At 65.1% G+C, this 18,942-nt stretch overlaps 1 protein-coding gene across 1 annotated transcript; it reads left to right on the top strand.

Moving 5' to 3' along the window:
* Window positions 1–613: 613 nt before the first annotated feature.
* On the top strand, window positions 614–18,601 carry DNPEP (aspartyl aminopeptidase; the record flags this gene model as incomplete). Its single annotated transcript, XM_084644060.1, has 15 exons — window positions 614–718; window positions 2,409–2,490; window positions 4,792–4,880; window positions 5,109–5,222; window positions 5,766–5,891; window positions 6,327–6,457; window positions 6,960–7,044; window positions 7,287–7,394; window positions 9,440–9,517; window positions 9,768–9,851; window positions 12,944–13,104; window positions 13,230–13,269; window positions 13,746–13,847; window positions 17,333–17,500; window positions 18,479–18,601. 15 exons carry the CDS (start codon window positions 614–616, stop codon window positions 18,527–18,529), a joined length of 1,524 nt encoding a protein of 507 aa, XP_084500186.1. The 3' UTR covers window positions 18,530–18,601.
* Window positions 18,602–18,942: the final 341 nt, after the last annotated feature.

The raw sequence follows: 18,942 nt of genomic DNA on the forward strand, positions 1-18,942 counted from the left end.
GTCTATGGGGTAGTGGGGGGACATGGGGGGCAGCCCGGGGGGCTCGATAGGGCGGGGGAGAGACATGGGGCAGGCTGGAGGGGGGGTGTGGGGCAGGCTGGGGGGTATATAGGGCAGTGTGGGGACATAGGCCAGGCTGGGGTGGGGTCTATGGGGCTGTGGGGGGACATGGGGGGCAGCCCGGGGGGCTCGATAGGGCGGGGGAGAGACATGGGGCAGGCTGGAGGGGGGGTGTGGGGCAGGCTGGGGGGTATATAGGGCAGTGTGGGGACATGGGGCAGACTGGGGTGGGGTCTATGGGGTAGTGGGGGGACATGGGGGGCAGCCCGGGGGGCTCGATAGGGCGGGGGAGAGACATGGGGCAGGCTGGAGGGGGTGTGTGGGGCAGGCTGGGGGGTATATAGGGCAGTGTGGGGACAAGGGGCAGGCTGGGGTGGGGTCTATGGGGCTGTGGGGGGACATGGGCAGCCCAGGGGTGGGGGGCAGGCTGGGGGCCCCATCTGGCAATGGGGAGACATGGGGCAGGTCCGTGGGGCGAGGGGGGCCGGGGGGGCTCCACGGGGCGGGGGGGGAGCGCCGGGGGGGCGATGGGGGCGGTCCATGGGGCGGATCTATGGGGCCCGGGGCTGTGTTTGCTCCTCCCGGCCCGCAGGGGGCCCCGGAGCCCGCCCCGCTCGGCGCCGGTGTCCGGGGCGGAGCCGGGGCCGGGATCATGCAGGTGCCGGGGACGGAGCCGACCCTTGGGGACCCCCTGGCGCGGCCCCGGGGGGTCCCACGGGGGGTTCGGGCTGGGCGCGGTCCGGGCGCGGCCCCGGGGGGTCCCACGGGGGGTTCGGGCTGGGGGCGGCCCCCGGGGGGGTCCCACGGGGGGTTCGGGCTGGGCGCGGGCTGGGGGCGGCCCCCGGGGGGTTCGGGCTGGGTGCGGCCCCCAGGGGGGTCCCACGGGGGGTTCGGGCTGGGCGCGGCCCCCAGGGGGGTCCCACGGGGGGTTCGGGCTGGGCGCGGGCTGGGGGCGGCCCCCGGGGCGTTCGGGCTGGGCGCGGCCCCCAGGGGGGTCCTACGGGGGGTTCGGGCTGGGCGCGGGCTGGGGGCGGCCCCCGGGGGGTTCGGGCTGGGTGCGGCCCCCAGGGGGGTCCCACGGGGGGTTCGGGCTGGGCACGGGCTGGGGGCGGCCCACGGGGGGTTCGGGCTGGGTGCGGCCCCCAGGGGGGTCCCACGGGGGGTTCGGGCTGGGCGCGGTCCGGGCGCGGCCCCGGGGGGTCCCACGGGGGGTTCGGGCTGGGCGCGGTCCGGGCGCGGCCCCGGGGGGTCCCACGGGGGGTTCGGGCTGGGGGCGGCCCCCGGGGGGGTCCCACGGGGGGTTCGGGCTGGGCGCGGCCCCCAGGGGGGTCCCACGGGGGGTTCGGGCTGGGCGCGGGCTGGGGGCGGCCCCCGGGGGGTTCGGGCTGGGCGCGGCCCCCAGGGGGGTCCCACGGGGGGTTCGGGCTGGGCGCGGCCCCCAGGGGGGTCCCACGGGGGGTTCGGGCTGGGCGCGGCCCCCAGGGGGGTCCCACGGGGGGTTCGGGCTGGGCGCGGGCTGGGGGCGGCCCCCGGGGCGTTCGGGCTGGGCGCGGCCCCCAGGGGGGTCCCACGGGGGGTTCGGGCTGGGCGCGGGCTGGGGGCGGCCCCCGGGGGGTTCGGGCTGGGTGCGGCCCCCAGGGGGGTCCCACGGGGGGTTCGGGCTGGGCACGGGCTGGGGGCGGCCCACGGGGGGTTCGGGCTGGGTGCGGCCCCCAGGGGGGTCCCACGGGGGGTTCGGGCTGGGCGCGGTCCGGGCATGGTCCCTGGGGGGTCCCACGGGGGGTTCAGGCTGGGCGCAGGCTGGGTGTGGCCCCCGGGGGGGTTCGGGCTGGGCACGGTCCGGGCACGGCTCCCTGGGGGTTTACACGGGGGGGTTGGGCTGGGCGCGGGCTGGGTGTGGCCCCCAGGGGGGTCCCACGGGGGGTTCGGGCTGGGCGCGGTCCGGGCATGGTCCCTGGGGGGTCCCACGGGGGGTTCAGGCTGGGCGCGGGTTGGGTGCGGCCCCCAGGGGATCCCACGGGGGGTTCGGGCTGGGCGCGGGCTGGGTGTGGCCCCCGGGGGGTCACACGGGGGGTTCGGGCTGGGCGCAGGTTGGGTGCGGACCCCAGGGGTGTTCGGGCTGGGCACAGCCAGAGGCTGCCGTTGGGACGAGGTTGACTCGTGACCCGTTGGTGCCGGTGTCCCTGAGCTCTCGGGTTGGTCCGTGGGCGATGCGCTCGGGGGCCCGCCTTGGGGCTGTGTGCCATGGGGCTGTGTGAGCCCGGTATCGCCTCACCCGTCAGTGGGGGGCCAGGCAGGGGGTCCCTCCGTCCCTGTTCGCCACAGTAACGCGCCCCTGTGCCCACCAGGCGTCCGTGGCCAAGGACTCCGTGCAGGCGGCGGCCCAGAAGTTCCTGAACTTTGTGAATCGGGGCCCCTCCCCCTACCATGGTAAGGGGCTGGGGGAGCCTGGGGGAAAAGGGGTTGCGCCCGGGGCGGGGCCCCCCTGAGCCTGCAGCTGCTGCCCTGTCCAGGCTGTCACCCCATCGACAGAGAGCTGCCCCCTGGCAGTGCCTGTTGGAGCTGGACGGCAACACCGAGCTACCCACACCCCTCCGGGGGCCCCTTCGCCCCCTCCCGGCTCAAGCCTCTATTCCCATGGGGCTGGTGGGGGTAGCAGAGACTCCCCAGCTGGTGGGGTAGGGGGAGAGACTGGCCAGACTCACCAGGGTGTTAAACCTGGGACATTGCTGCCCACGCCCGGCTCCTGGGCACCGGGCCCATTTCTCACACTGCCCTGGCACGGCTCCCTCCGCACCCCGGTGTCACAACGCCTGTTCTCCTGCCCCAGGCTGCCCCCCTCCGCCCCCCGCCTCTCTCCCCTAGGTGCCCGCTCCCCCTGCCCGGAGCCAGGGCCTGCAGCCAGGCAGGGGACGCGGCAGGGCTGCAAGGAGCCAGCGTCCCCACTTGTTTATCAGAAGCCTGCGGGACGCGGCAGGGTGGAGTCCCCCCATCCCCTCCCCGGGCAGCAGCCGCAGAGTGTGCAGTCTGGGGGGGTGGGGGGGAAGGTTTGGTGACAGAGCAGGTTGGGAATTCCAAGCCGGGGGGCTCCCAGTGCCAGCTGCCCAGCCCTGCTGAGTGCATGAGGATCCGGGGTGGCGGGGGTTTGGGGGGGAGGCTGTTTCCTCCTTGCTCCCCACTCCCTGACCCGAAGCAAAGTCCACTCCCAGACTCTTATCAGCACAGGCAGGGCCGATTCCCCAGGTGCTTGGCACCCGAGCCAGGTGCTGTGCGGGGGGAGCTGCCCTCTTAACCGCCTGCCACGACTGGAGAGTCTGCACTCCCCTGCAGAGGACCCTGCAAAATCCCTGCCCTCCAGACAGTGGGGCTGTGGGGCTGAGTGGGGATGGCCCAAGGGGGCGGGGGCTGCGATGCCCATGCGCTGCTCTGTATGGACCCTTCTCACACCCGCTCAGGCACAGCACCCTGGCGAGGCACCGGCTGGCAGAGGAGCAGAACCACTTTCCTGCCGTCGGTGCCCACTGCCCCCTACGGGGGAGGGGCTGGCATGGCCCAGGGATGGGCTCAGTCTCCGTGCTGCCCATTGTGACGGACTTCCCCGGGGTGCAACCTGGAACTGGGGTACTGCGGAGTCCTCTGTCTCACCAGCCTGGGCTCCCTATCCCACTGTGATGCTGTGACAAGCTGCAGACCCCTCCAGGTCCTGCACTCACACAGCCATCCCCAGGCAGGCACGCGCTTTGCTGAGTTACAGGAATGCTTCTCCTACCCACTCATGAACCCTCAATAGAGAGGCCCCAGCCAGTGCCCCCCAGCTTCCCAGCTTTGCGCCCCAGAACTGTACCATCAAGCCCTGGGCAGAAGCCTGGCCAGTGTTAGTTATGACCCAGTCCACCCCTACCTCCATGTGGAGGTGTCCTGCACCAGCCCCTGTTCCTGAGCAGATTTCCCTGCGCGCACTGTCTTAGGTAAAAAATACAAAACAGATTTTTTGACGACAGAAAGGTAGATTTTAAGTGATTCTAAGCAATAAGGGGACAGATCAGAGTAGATCACCTAAGAAGCAGAACCAAACGGCAAGCTGCGAGTTATAAACTAGAGAGGATTTGACCCAAGCATCCCACTGGTACAAGCGGCTCACCAATCTTCCATACACAGGCTGGGATTCCCTCCTTCCGCTGGGCCCCCTGCCCCCACGCAGTCCTTGGTTTTCCAGGCATCTTTCCAGGAGCTGAGTTGGGGGGGGAGTGATGCCAGTGATGATGTCGCTTCCCCCCTTTTATGGCTTCTTCCAGCTTGCTGGAAAGATCCTTTGCTAGGAGTCCAACAGTCCCTGTTGTGTAGTCGCTCTCCGAGGGGTTTCCACTGTACCCAGTTCCTGTGAGTGTGTGTTCCCCTCAGTGGGCCGTCAGCACCGGTTGGCCTTTTTATTGTTGCACCTGAAGGGCTGCTGGTGGGTGTTTTTAAGCTCCCGGCAGGTTTCAGAGGCTCACACGGATACAATTCGGACTCCAGATACAATGACAGCGCATACAATCCAACGGGAGAGTCATGGGCAACAGATCAAGACTTTTAAAATGACACCTCACAAGGCAGACTTCGTACCAAACGCATCATCGTCCTATCGCTGTGGCAAATCTGGGGAGGCCAGGGTGTTGCTTTGGGGTGCAGAACGGTAGACTTTAAGTGACTATAAGCAGTTAGCGTGGCGGTTTGTGTGGTTCCCCGCAGTGGTTGCCGAATGCCGGAGCCGCCTGCTGCAGGCGGGGTTCTGGGAGCTGAAGGAGGCTGAGCACTGGGACATCCAGCCCGAGCACAAGGTAGGGTAGGGGGCTGCCTAGGGCACGGGCTGGGGACATGGGGTGCTCTTGTTGCCCTGGCCTGTGGCTTTGGGGGCACAGTGCATTTGTGGGGCGAGGGGGCAGCTTGGTGGGGTGGGCCCAACTTCTCCCCACCTCCGGGAAAGGGCTGAGGGGGCCCTGGCCCCGAAGCCATTGGGATGGGCTTAGGCCAACACCACCACTGCTGCCTCTCCCCTTTTCTCTCAGTACTTCGTGACCCGGAACCACTCCACCCTGATCGCCTTCGCCGTCGGGGGCCGGTACCAGCCTGGCAACGGCTTCAGTCTGATTGGCGCCCACACGGACAGCCCCTGCCTCAGGGTGAGGGACCCCTCGCACCCGGGACGCCAGCTGCCTCCTCCCGCCCCGCCCCGGTTCCCCTGGGGCGCCTCCAGCCTCACCCGGCCCGCCCCGCCCCGGTTCCCCTGGGGCGTGTCCAGCCCGACCCGACCGGCCCCGGTTCCCCAGCTCCACCCGTGCTGGTTCCTCTGGGGCGCGTCCAGCCTGACCCGCGCTGGTTTCCCTGGGGCTCCGTCCTTGCCTGCCCCATCACCCGCCACTCCCTGGCCTCTGCCTGGATCCCTTCCCCCGGGTCCCTCTGGAGCACCCCCTACCCTGCCGGGTGCTGGACACCCAGCCCTGCCCGGCTCTGGGGCCTCACCCAGGCTGGGATTGCCGTGGGGCAGGATCTCATGGAGCCTCGCTCTCCCGCCCCCAGGGCCTGGCTTCATGCCCATCCCAGAGCCCCGTCCTTGGTGGCCTCCCCACTGCTGCTGCCAGGGCCCGGGGGGCTGAGCCAAAGGTGCCCCCTCATGAGCAGTGCCCGGCCCGCTGGCTGGTGATGGGCTGCTGGCTCTCGCACAGGTGAAGCGTCGCTCCAAGAGAGGCCACGTGGGCCTGGTGCAGGTGGGCGTGGAGACCTATGGAGGTGGGATTTGGAACACGTGGTTCGACCGGGACCTGACTGTGGCCGGGCGGGTGATCGTAAAGGTGAGCCTGGGCTGGGCTGGGAGCCGCTCCCGGCCCGCAGCTCCGTGTCTGCAGGTCACAGCTCGTGGTGGGATCCACTCCCGTCCACGCATCCCGGATCCTAGAGTCCGTCTGTCCATCTGTCACACCCACGCTCCCCCTCGGAAGTCAGCAGGTTCCGACTCCCTACCCCACGCGGGGAACACACACCTCCCCCGTCTGCAGGGATATGGGCAGGGGTCCGGCACTGCCGCCCTCTTCACCCCACATGGTGGGCAGCTGGGCAGGCAGGTGCAGAGGGAACGCCCCAGGCAGGCAGAGACCCTCACCCCATGGATTAGATCCTTCCAGCCCCCATCCCTGCCCTTCCCCTGGAGGAGGGCTGACTCCTGTGGGTGGGCATGGGGAGGTCCCTGGGAAGGGCTCCCTGACCCGCCCTCCCTGCTGTGCTTTCAGGAGCTGGCTGCGGGGCGGCTGGAGCAGCGGCTGGTGTGGGCGGAGCGGCCCGTCCTGCGCATCCCCAACCTGGCCATCCACCTGCAGCGCAGTGTCAACGAGAGCTTTGGGCCCAACACGGAGCAGCACCTGTGAGCCGCCCCCCGGGGCTCGCCCAGAGCAGGAGGGTTCAGTGGGGCAGGCGTCCCCATCCCACGCCAGAGCATGGGCACTAATGTTCCCCGTGCTCTCCCCAGGGGCCTGGCCCGGCTGTGTGCCGAGAGGGCTCCACGGCCTGGCGGAGCTTCCTGCTCTTGCCCTGTGTGGTGGGACCCTCTCCAGCCAGCTCACAGCCCAGGTGTTCCCGGAGCACATGCTGCCAGGTCTGGGGGGCTGCCTGGGAGGCGCAGGGTACCGTGGGGGGCACAGAGATGGGGGGTGGATCGCAAGCCTGGGGCAGGGCTTCCCCCTCAGTCACTCCCAGGGCATCGGCGTCTGACACCCCTTTCTCTGCCAGTTGGCTGGTGAGCCCCCGGGGAGCAGGGCAAGGGCGCGCCCGGGGAAGGGCTTGCTCTGGCGATTGCCCCAGGATGTGGGAGCAGCCGAGCAGGGTTGGAAATGCCCAGGTGACCAACCAAGCCCTTTTCCCCGCAGGGTGCCCATCCTGGCCACTACCATCCAGGAGGAGCTGGAGAAGGGGGCACCCAAGGCTGGGGCTCCCTGCACTGCTGATGCCCAGGTGAGGCAGGAGGTCCCCTGGGGGTGTCAGAGCCCAGCTCCCCATCATGTGGGTTTGTGCACCGAGTGTCCCCTGCTCGGCATGCCGGGGGGCCCTGGGACAGGGGAAACCCAGCCAGGAGCTGCAGTGTTCCTGGGAGAGTCGGGGGGACTGGGGCCAGGCGGTGCTGCCCTGCGGGGACGGGGGTCTCATGGCCTGTCCACAGCATTCACCTCCCCTGGGGGGCTCTGCTCTCTCCCCAGACGGAGCGGCATGCCCCCGTCCTGCTATCCCTGCTCTGCTCCCAGCTGGGCGTGAAGCCGGAGCAGATCGTGGAGATGGAGCTGTGTCTGGCGGATACGCAGCCAGCGGTGAGTGACCAGGACCCAGCCGGGGGGGCCAGGCAATGGCAAGGCAGCGGCTTCTCCCTCCAGCCCCAGGCTGACTGGCACAGGGCTGAGGGTAAAATCTGCTGCAAGGGTCCCTGCCCTGCTGGTGATGAGCTGCCTGGGTTGGGAGGAGGCAGGGACCATCCTTCATGTTGTCACAGATCCACAGGATCGGGGCTATGCCCCCAGCTTTGGGTCAGTCCCTTGGTGTGATGGGCCAGACCCCCCAGGGTCCCACTCTTTCCCTGGGATGACCCACGCGGCCTCCCCACCTCCTAGGCTGGACCTGTGGGCGCCAGCCTCCTGCTGCACCCCGCCCAGCAAGTCCAGCTGAGACACCTGGGAGGGAGCAGTGCGCTGCTCAGGAGGAGGGTGCCTCCCCCAGCCCCATAGAATCAGAGATCAGGGCTGGAAGGGACCTCAGGAGGTATCTAGTCCAACCCCCTGCTCAAAGCAGGGCCAATCCCCACTAAATCATCCCAGCCAGGGCTTTGTCAAACCGGACCTTAAAAACCTCTAAGGAAGGAGATTCCACCACCTCCCTAGGCAACGCATTCCAGTGCGTCACCACCCTCCTCGTGAAAGTTTTTCCTAATATCCAACCTAGACCTCCTCACTGCAACTTGAGACCACTACTCCTTGTTCTGTCATCTGCCACCACTGAGAACAGCCTAGATCCATCCTCTCTGGAACCCCCTTTCAGGTAGTTGAAAGCAGCTATCAAATCCCCCCTCATTCTTCTCTTCTGCAGGCTAAACAATCCCAGCTCCCTCAGCCTCTCCTCATAAGTCTTGTGTTCCAGACCCCTAATCATTTTTGTTGCCCTCCGCTGGACGCTTTCCAATTTTTCCACATCCTTCTTGTAGTGAGGGGCCCAAAACTGGACACAGTACTCCAGATGAGGCCTCACCAATGTCGAATAGAGGGGAATGATCACGTCCCTCGATCTGCTGGCAATGCCCCTACTTATACATCCCAAAATGCCATTGGCCTTCTTGGCAACAAGGGCACACTGCTGACTCATATCCAGCTTCTCGTCCACTGTCACCCCTAGGTCCTTTTCTGCAGAACTGCTGCCGAGCCATTCGGTCCCTAGTCTGTAGCTGTGCATTGGGTTCTTCCGTCCTAAGTGCAGGACTCTGCACTTGTCCTTGTTGAACCTCATCGATTTCCCTAGGGAGGAGGTGGAGTCTCCATCCTTTGAGGTGTTTAAGGCCCGGCTTGACAAAGCCCTGGCTGGGATGATTTAGTTGGGGTTGATCCTGCTTTGAGCAGGGGTTGGACTAGATACCTGCTGAGGTCCCTTCCCACCCGGATAGTCTGTGATTCTAGGAGGCACACTGGACTGCTGCAGACACTGCATCTGTGTGGCCAGGGTTGCGACTAGGCTGCCTGCTCTGCTGCTGATGGTGACGTGGGGTCCCTGCTCTTGACCTCCCCGCGGGGCTCCACCGTCCCCCACTGTCCTTCCCGCACCAGCTCCCTCCTGGGGCCAGTGTGGCTGCTGTGCACTTCCCCTGGGAGCAGCCTCTGCTGCGCCCCCCCAGCCTTCAGGGCCTGGTGTCTGCACTCCTCAGGCCGAATGTCTGCGGCCCCCAACCTCTGGGAGTGAGCGCTCGGGAGCCTGGCATGGAGGGACGCCCGCGGCTCATCCACACGTGCCCTGAGGTCCCAGCCAAGCCAGTCCCCAGCTTGTGCCCGCCTCGGAGGCTGCCCCCCACTCCCTGCAGCAGAGCCCCCAGGGCAATCCCCACGCAGGGCTGGGGTCAGTCCTCAGGCGGTGTGCAGCTGGGGCAGGAGCCGGGCTCCCCAGGGTGCCGGTACCCCTGCAGCCCCGCTCCTGGAGGGTGGGACTTGCCCAGGGCGTGGTGGGGCAGCGCCCAAGCACCTGGCTCTGTGCATGCGTGCAGGGGCCCAGCCGGGGCGCCGGTGGGAACTGGGCCCAGAGCCCTGCTAGGATGGGACTGCCCGGCTCCGCCAGGTCCCCCAGCCCGCATGACGGACTCCGTTTGCTCGCTCCCTTTCAGACATTAGGTGGCGCCTTCGATGAGTTCATCTTCTCCCCCCGCCTGGACAATCTGCACAGCTGCTACTGCGCCCTGCAGGTGAGTGGGGGCTGCCCCGGGGAGACTGTGCCCCACCCCAACCCCGACTCTGCGCTCCTCTCTGGGGTCGCGGCTGCACCCGTCTCTGGGGGGCGGGGTGTCAGCAGGGCCCTGTGGGGACTCCCCTTCTGGCAGGACGGCGGCGGGGCCAGGCACATGTCGGGGTGGAGGGGCTGTTTGCCCGGCGCTTGCTCGGCCGGTGGCTCTGTGGGCTCTGCCCCAGGAATGCCCCATGTTCTGTCCCCTGCAGGCCCTGATCAGCTCCTGTGAGGCTCCCGGCTCCCTCTCCCGGGAGCCCAACGTCCGCCTGATCGCGCTGTACGACAACGAGGAGGTGAGCAGACATGGGGCGGTGACGTGCTCCAGCTGAGAACTGAGCTGGGGGCGGGGAGATTGGGAGGGGGGAACCTGCACTCTTCCCCCTCCTGAAGCACTTCACAGCACAGCGCCCCCAGCAGGGCAGGGACTGGGAGGAGCAGATCCATCTTTTCTCCCCCCCACCTCCACCCCAACCCCCACGTCCGGAGATTCCCAGGGCAGCCACTGCCGGTGCCTTTCCCTGCACCAGCCGGGCAATAGCCCAGGCACACTCATCCCATGTTGGGTGTCACGGACCCCCAGGATCAGGGCCAGGGCCCCAGCGTGGGGACAGGCCCTGGCGGTGAGAGAGGCCCCCAAGGGGTCTGTCTCCGCCTCCAGGAGAAGCCACGCAACTTCACCGCCTCCTGGGGCTGGACCTTTGGGCCTGTAGCCTCCCTGCACCCCCACCATGAGCTCCAGGCAGCAAGTCCCCCTGAGACAGACCCCGATGGAGACTTGTACCATCTTGGGGGGCAGCACCCCCTCCCCCAGGATCTGCAGGGACACACAGCCAGCGCAGGCCAACAGGCGGGTTAGTCACCTGGACCAACACAGGGACACCTTAGCTCAGCCCAGAGAATTAAAGGTTAAAGCATCGTCCGTTCTGGTCAGCCAGCGCCCATCCCAGCTGTAGTGAACCCCACTGTTCAGACTCCATCTGTCTCTGTCTGGCCTCCTTGGGCAGAGTCCAGGTGAGCCCTGACTCCTGCCAGCAGCCAGCTCTGATCCCCTACCTCACTCCTCCCCCATCCTCTGTCCTCAAACTGGAGGATGTTCCCCAGCCTCCCTGGGGGGAGGTCAGGAAATCCACCCCCTCTCGGGCGCTGGTTGTGGGTGCCAGTGTCCTGTGACTGGCTTTGCCATTGTGTCTTCTGGGATTCCCCATTGATATGGGGTCAGGCTCCACCAGTGTTTTTTAATGACCCATCCCTGCTCAGACAGCCAGGCGACATGCACATGGATGTCTCTTAGCCTCCCTGAGAGCAAACCGTCCTTCCCCTCCACTACTCCTGGGGGAATTCTGTGCCAAAAAATTAAAAATTCTGTTCACAATATTTTAAAATTCTGCATATTTTATTTGTCAGAATAACACAATATAATCACAGCAGTTTCAATTATTTTTGGTAATTTATTTCAAAATACTTGTCAGCAAGTATGTCTGTAACAATACAGACAACAAAAAAGATTCAGGAAATGTTTTTTGACAAATAGATTCCTTACTAGGCATATTAATGCAGGACTCTGAGTAATAATTCATTTAAACTACAATACAGAACTGTATTTCCCACACCCCTCAGAAGCAGTGTAAAGGCTTGGGGGAGTCAGAGGTAACGGAGGAGCTGAGGTAGAGGGAAGTAAATTGCTGGGAAGGAGCCTGGGTGTGAACTTGGAGGGTTGTTGAGTATGGGTGTGAAAAGTATGGAACAGGTTTTTTGAGGGGGCGGGGAGAGACTGTTAGGGAGCTTCCCCCATGCAGACCCTGGCTAACCCCTAGCCTTTCCCATTCAGTCAGGCACATGTGCCGCTGTCCCCATGTGTTCTTGCACCCCTACTCAGACACCCACTCCCCACATCCCCATGTGGTCCTGCACCCCTCCCCCTGTCCCCATGTAGCTCTGTACCTCCTCCCCTTCCCCATGTGTCTCTGTGCCCCCACTCAGCCACCCCTGTGCCTATGTATCCCAGTACTCCCTCCCCCGTCCCCATGAGTCTCTGTGCCCCCCAGCCACTCCCCTGTTGCTATGTAGCTCTTTGCACCCCCTCCCCCCTGTGGCCCTGTGCCTCCACTCCCATTTAGCCCCTGCCCCAGTCTGTCCTCCCCTGCTAGCCCTCATGAGCCCCTGTATGACCATCCCCCAGGCACCCCACGCTGTCCGTCTCCGCAAAGCTCCTGTCTCCTGACCTGGCCTGCTGTGGAGAAGGCAGACTCTTTTTCTTCCCTCGCTGGCTGGGAGCTGCTGCTGTGTTCTGTCACCACAGCACTCTCTGGTGGGCAAAACATGGAAGGGCAGACGTTATTTTCTGCGGGGAGCTGCTGCTCTGTTCTTGTGCCACAGCGCCCTCTGGTGGGCAAAAGGCAGAACTGCAGCAACATTTTGGCAGAAGCTTTTTTCTGCACAAAAAAATTTAAAAATATATGCATGGCTCATCAATTACGCACACATGCATCAAGTTCTGTCCCTAGGCAGGGCCCTGCACACCTGGCTGAGTCCCCAGGCGTGTCTGCCTGCTCTCAGTGGGTCAGTTGTGTTGCTGATGGTCCTTAATGGGCCACCCAGCAGGCTAGGCAGAGCTGACCCCAACTTGTCTGGGGTGTCCCCCAGAAGCAGAGCACAAGTTTGAAATACAGACAGTACAGAGCCAATACTTGTAACTTTAAATACAAAAATGATACCCACAGACAGACAGCAGCATCATAACCAGCAAGTCATAACCTTGTCTTAAACACCATATTTGACCCCCTTTGTACAAGATTTGGTGCCACTACAGGACCTTGGTTGCAACGATGGTCTATACGGTCCCAGTTCATGTCAATAACGTCACTGGAGGGAGCCCAGGGCCGGGCTAGCAGGGGGCTGCGGGTCGGGAGTGAGGGGCACTGGCAGGGCTGTGGGGGAGCCCAGGGCCGGGCTAGCAGGGGGCTGTGGGTCGGGAGTGAGGGGCACTGGCGGGGCTGTGGGGGAGCCCAGGGCCGGGCTAGCAGTGGGCTGCGGGTCGGGAGTGAGGGGCACTGGCGGGGCTGTGGGGGAGCCCAGGGCCGGGCTAGCAGGGGGCTGCGGGTCGGGAGTGAGGGGCACTGGCGGGGCTGTGGGGGAGCCCAGGGCCGGGCTAGCAGGGGGCTGCGGGTCGGGAGTGAGGGGCAGGAGGCTGGCGTTGCAGCTGCAGAGGGAGGTGCGTTCCCACGGAGTGGGGATCTGGCTCCTGCTGGGACGTGGGGTCAGGAACAGCCTGGGGGAAACGGGGCGCCGTTCCTGTGTGGTCCTGGGGCAGGCCGCGAATGGGCTGCCCTGGGGGTGGGTCCGAGGCCCCCTGCTGCCAGCCGTGCTGACCAGGCCCTCTCTGCAGGTGGGCTCGGAGAGCGCGCAGGGTGCCGAGTCCCTGCTGACGGAGCTGGTCCTGCGCCGCATCTCGGCCACACCCCAGAACCTGACGGCCTTCGAGGAGTCCCTGGCCAAGTCCTACCTGATCAGCGCCGACATGGCCCACGCTGCCCACCCCAACTACCTGTGAGTGACCGGGGGGAGCGGCACGGGAAGGCCTCACGGGGGGAGGGCAGTTTGCCCCCAGGGCTGGCTGGGGAGCAGATGGGGCCTGGGGGCAGCCCAGGACTAATGCTCCGCTTCTGTTGCAGGGACAAGCATGAGGAGAATCACCGGCCGGCCTTCCACAAGGTGAGTGCAGCCCCCTCCCTGCGGCAGGGACTGGGGGCTCCCTCGGGGCGGGGGCTGGGGGGAGCTCTCCCTGCACCCCCTGACAAGGGCCAGGCTCTTCAGATCCAGGGCCCTTCCCCAGTGCTTGCCTTGCTCCGGCCAGCTGCCTGGGGCCCCCGATCCTGGCTTGGCACGAAGCCCCCGTCTGCTGGCTGCTCTGAGACCGCCGCAGCCTGTGCTGAGCCTTGAGCCAGCCCCCCGCGGGGTTCCTGGGTGTGTGGCCCAGCCGGCGCCCCATTGGGCTGCAGAGCACGGGCGCTCCAGGGGATTGGGGAAGGACCTCAGCCTTGCCAGTCATGGGACACCAGTGCCGCACCCCTGCTCAGGGAGGCCGAGGGCAGGCAGCTTTGCTGGGAACTGGGGCAGGTCCCGCTGCCAGGGGGTGCTGCTCTCCCAGCTAGGGGTCAGGGCCAGGCTGAGTCTGGATGTTTGCACAGGGCCCCGTGATCAAGGTGAACAGTAACCAGCGCTATGCCTCCACGGCTGTCACCGAGGCAGTGATCCGGGAGATCGCGGGCCGCGTCGACGTCCCCCTGCAGGTAAGTGCCCTGGCCCTGGCCAGCCTGAGCGCCGCCAGGGGATCCCACTCTTGTGGGCTGTGGCCATGAATCGGTCACACCCCGTGGTCACTGGCAGAATGGTCTCCCTGCCTGGGGAATCTCCAAGTCAGGGAACCACAGGGTCTGGTCTGTGCCCAGCCTCCCAGGAGTGCCCCAAGGCCCCCCCACACTTCCACAGGGCCAGCCTTTGGCCTGCACCACTCCCAGACTGTGCCTTCGGGCACCGGTGATCCCTGCTCTTTTCATGGCTTCCTGCAACAAGTCCAGCCAGGCCAGACACCCGCAGGAGGCTTTGTTCTCCCCTTTGGGGTGCAGTGCTCCAAGCCAGTGTCTGCAGTGAGGTCAGGCAACCCTGGGGGTGCAGTGCTCCCAGTCAGTGTATGCAGTCATACCTGGCAGCCCTGGGGGTGCAGTGATCCGAGACAGTGTCTGCAGTGAGGCTGGACAGCCCTGGGGTGCAGTGCTCCCAGACAGTGTCTGCCGTGAGGCCTGGCAGCCCTGGGGGCTCAGTGCTCCCAGACAGTGTCTGCAGTGAGGCCTGGGGGCTCAGTGCTCCCAACTGGTGTCTGCAGTGAGGCTGGACAGCCCTGCAGACATCCCAATCCCTGCTCTGTGACTGAACCAAGGGAGCCTCGAGCATCTGGGACAGGAGTTTGTTCAGCCCTTTTCTTCAAAACCCGCAGTGAAGGGGATTCCCCAGCCCCCCTTGGGAGCCTGCTCCAGAGCGTGACTCCCCTGAGCATTGGAAAGCTTTTCCCGGTCGCTAACCTCAGTCCCCCTGGCTGCAGGTTCAGCCCACTGCTGCTTGTCCTGCCTTCTGGACACGGAGAACAACCAGTCCCCGAGCTCTTTCGAACAGCCCGCAACGAATTGGAAGCCAGTTCTCAGGCCCCTGCAAGCTTCCTTTCTCCACACTGGGCATGTCCAGGCTCTTTAGTCTTTGCTCACAAATCAGGGTTTCTAAACCTTTGATCAGGTTTGTTGCTGGGCACTGGGCTCCCCCCATCTTTCCTCACGGGCAGCGCACGGAGCTGGGCACAGCGCTCCCGCTGAGGCCTCACCATGCCAAGCAGAGCAGCACAGGGACCTCCAGTGTCTACACACGATGCTCCTGTTCGCCGTTGCATTGCTTCCATTGTGACCCCCAGGCCTTTTCAGCAGTGCGACCACTGAGCCAGTTAGTCCCCAGTTTGTACTTGTGCATCTGAGTTTTCCTCCCTACGCGTGGTACTTTGCACTTGTCTCTGTTGAATTCATCTTGTTGATTTCAGACCAGTTCTGCAGTTCTCAAGGTCGCTTTGGATTCTAATCCTGCCTCCAAAGTGCTTGTGACCTCTCCCAGCTTAGTGTCCTCTGCACATTTCATAAGCATCCTCTCCACTCCATTATCCACGTCATGACTGAAAATATTGAATAGTGCCAGACCCAGGACTGACCCCTGCAGAACCCCACCAGATCCACACTCCCAGTTTGACAATGAACCCTGGATAACTACTCTTAGGGTATGGCCTTTCAGCCAGTTGTGCACCCCCCGGATAGTAATTTCATCTAGACCACATTGCCCTAGTTTGTTTAGGAGAATGTCACGTGGGACTGTGCCAAAAGCCTTACTGACATCCAGATATATCCCGTCCACTGCTTCCCCCAGCCATTGGGCCAGTGACCCTGTCAAAGGAGGAAGTTCGGTTGGTTTGCCGTGATTTTCTTGACAAATCCATGCTGGCTACTCCTTATAACCCCAGTAGCCTCCAGGTGCTGACAAACTGATTGTTTCATAATTTGTTCCAGGATCTCCCCAGGTCTGGAAGTGAGACTGACGGGTCTGTAACTCCCCAGGTTCTCTTACTCCCCTTTTTACATGTCTTCCCTTCTCCAGCCCTCCAGGAGCTTTCAGAAATAGTTGCTCTCCGTTCCGATTGCTTCGGCTAACTCCTTAAGTAGCCTCGGCTGAATGTCACAGCCCCTGCCGGCCTGGATAAGCCCAACTCCTCCAAATCGTCACGAACCTGCTCCTTCCCTCTGCTGGCTTCGTCCGTCCCCCTTGTTGCTCACAGTGATTGTGTGGAGTGTCTGGTCACCGTGAACCTTTCTAGTGAAGCCTGAAGCAAAATAGACATTAAACACCTCAGCTTCTTGAGCACCAGTTACTGGCGCCTTCCCCGCTCGGCAGAGGACCTGCCCTTGCTCCGAATGTGTTCGCAGCCCCTCCTCGTGCTGCTTGTCATGCCCCTGCTCCGTGAGCTCAGCCTGTGGCTCCGGCGTGGGCTGTTCCATGCTCCTTAGTCATCGGTTGGGTTCTACTTTTTGTAGGGTTCTTTCCTGAGTTCCTGTGGATGGAAGCCCCCCGTGCCCTGCTTCCCTAGCTCCCCTGGGCTGGCCTCCCCTCCTGCCTAGCCTCTCTTCGGACCCCTTCTGCCTTTGTTCTCCAGCCCGGCCTGCCGAGAGGCGTGCAGGGCAGTAACTTGCCGTAGTCAGTGCTCGGTCACTGAGGTTTCCGTTCAGAGATGCTGGTTCCAGCCCAGGCAGCCTCAGTGGCTGCCCCCGAATGCCTGGCCTGCTCTCCGTGTCCCGGGGAGCCCCCGGTTCTTCCCCACCATGGGGGGGCGCTGCCGAGGGGATAGGCCCAGAGCTGGAATAGTCCCAGGTTCCAAGGCCAGAAGGCACTTGGGGGACCATCTCTTCTGACCCCCTGTACGGCACAGGCCGGAGAACAGCCCCACGGTCGTCCTAGAGCAAGCTCAAAACATTCCCACACTCGTCTGCAGGGGGTGCTGGTGCACGTCCCTTGTTGCCCCCCGCTCCCCCCCAGTGGGATGGCAGGGCTGGGGGACGCCCCTCGTCCGTGGGTGTCTGTGCGGCGGCTCTGCCGCTTACACCCCATGAGGGGACCCGCAGTGCTGGCTGCAGAGCCGAGACCCCCAGGGCTGAACGCAGTCCGAGGGAGAGGACACCCCAGCCCGAGCCAAGGGCCGGCAGGGAGGGAAGCGATGGGGCCAGATGCTCCCATTCCCCAGGGGCCGGTTCACCCTGCACTGCCCCTTCCATGCCATCCCCTCCCTCCTTGCTCGCCGTGGGGTTTCTATAGCAACCAGGAGGGGTCTGCGTGCCCCCCCACCCGAGTCACTGGGGTAGCAGGGCAGCCCAGGGAAGCCCCCCAGATGAATGGCTGCCCGGCGAGGAACCTCTGCTCCCCTGCTCTGTTGCCCCCTCCCCTGGGGCAGCCTGGGGCGGGAGGGGGCAGCGCTGAGGGGCTCACAGCCCGCCTGCCCCAGGATGTCGGGTCTGCACTGAGCCCCGAGGGTCGTTATCTGGGCTCGTCAGTGGAATGCCAAGGCCGTGGTTAGCTGGGAGCCCAGCCTGCCTGGGGCTGCTCCCCAAGGCACTCATGGGGGCTGAGGAGTTGGGGGAATGGTCCTTACTCTTCCCCCCACCCCCCGCCCCCCCTGTTCTTCTGCCCGTCCCAGGAGTTCATGGTGCGGAACGATGTGCCCTGCGGGACCACCATCGGGCCCATCCTGGCCTCCCGCCTGGGGCTGCGGGTCCTGGACATCGGCTGCCCGCAGCTGGCCATGCACTCGATCCGCGAGATGTGCTGCACCTCCAGCGTGCTGCAGAGCATCACCCTCTTCCAGGTGAGAGCACCCCCTGCGCCCCACCCCCCTGCAGCCCATCCCCCACCCCCTCTGCCCCCCCACACCCCACCCCCTGTCCCCCTGCACCCCTACAGCTCCAGGGACTGCAGAGCATCCCCCTCTTCCAGGTGAGAGCACCCTCTGTGCCCCACCCCCCTGCAGCCCATCCCCCCACCCCCTCTGCCCCCCTGCACCCCACCCCCTGTCCCCCTGCACCCGTACAGCTCCAGGGACTGCAGAGCATCCCCCTCTTCCAGGTGAGAGCACCCCCTGCGCGCCACCCCCCTGCAGCCCATCGCCCCACCCCCTCTGCCCCCCCACCCCCTGTCCCTCCACACCCCACCCCCGAAGCCCTTCCCCCCACCCCCTGTCCCCCTGCACCCCTACAGCTCCAGGGACTGCAGAGCATCCCCCTCTTCCAGGTGAGAGCACCCCCTGCGCCCCACCCCCCTGCAGCCCACCCCCCACCCCCCTGTCCCCCTGCACCCCACCCCCGAAGCCCATCCCACCCCCCTGTCCCCCTGCACCCCACCCCTAAAGCCCATCCCCCCCCACCCTGTCCCCCTGCACTCCTCTGCCCCCGACCCATCCCCCCGCATCCCTTCCATCTCAGGGTGCTTCCGGGTTAAGTACCAGGGTCCCCTGCAGCCCCTGGGTCCCCACCCCACACATGTGCTGACGCTCTGTGGACATTCAGCCAGGTCCTGCTGCCCTTGCCCCCCCTCCCCCCCTCCGCTCCAGCCCCTCCCTGGCCATTTTCATCCCTGAATGGTTACCATAGCAACCTGCAGTGGCCTTGAGTCAGTGATTGGTTACTATGGCAACATCATCCAGCACGAAGTGAGTAGCTGGTTGCCATGGTAACGCTTGTATAACTGAACGGGGAGCAGCTGTTCCTCCCCCAGCCCCCCCCCGGGCTCCCTGGCTGGCCTGACCCGGCCCTGGCCCCAGCCCTGATCTCTGCCTCTCTCCTTCCAGGGCTTCTTCAGCCTCTTCCCCGAGGTGAGCCGCGGCCTGCTGGTGGACTGAGCAGCGTGGGGTCGGGGGCTGAGCCGGGCCCTTCCCGAGCCGCCCGGGGGCTATTAAAGTGCATTCACCATTCACGGAGTGTGGCTCTGGGCGGGGTAGGGGAGCGGGAGTGATGTCATGAGCTCCCGCGGGGGCTGCGAACTTCCCCCCAGGAGTGCCCGGTGGGATAACTGGCGTCCAGACCCCCTGAGCTGCTGGCCTCTCCACCCTGCCTAGGGTGGGAAGTGGGCGCCCCCCCCTATCCTGGCCAGTTTCAGAGGAGGGGACCCCCGCACGTGTGTTTTGACCCACACAACCAGACCCTGGCTGGTTCATCAGCACCTGGTCCCACCTCGGGGGGAGCAGGTGTTAGTGGGGACCCTCCCCCTCAGGAAGGGGCAGGAGGGGAAGAGAAGAGCCCCCTCCCTCCAAGC

The sequence above is a fragment of the Lepidochelys olivacea genome (assembly GCF_965140295.1).
Source record: "Lepidochelys olivacea isolate rLepOli2 genome assembly, chromosome: 11".
Classification (NCBI taxonomy): domain Eukaryota; kingdom Metazoa; phylum Chordata; order Testudines; family Cheloniidae; genus Lepidochelys; species Lepidochelys olivacea.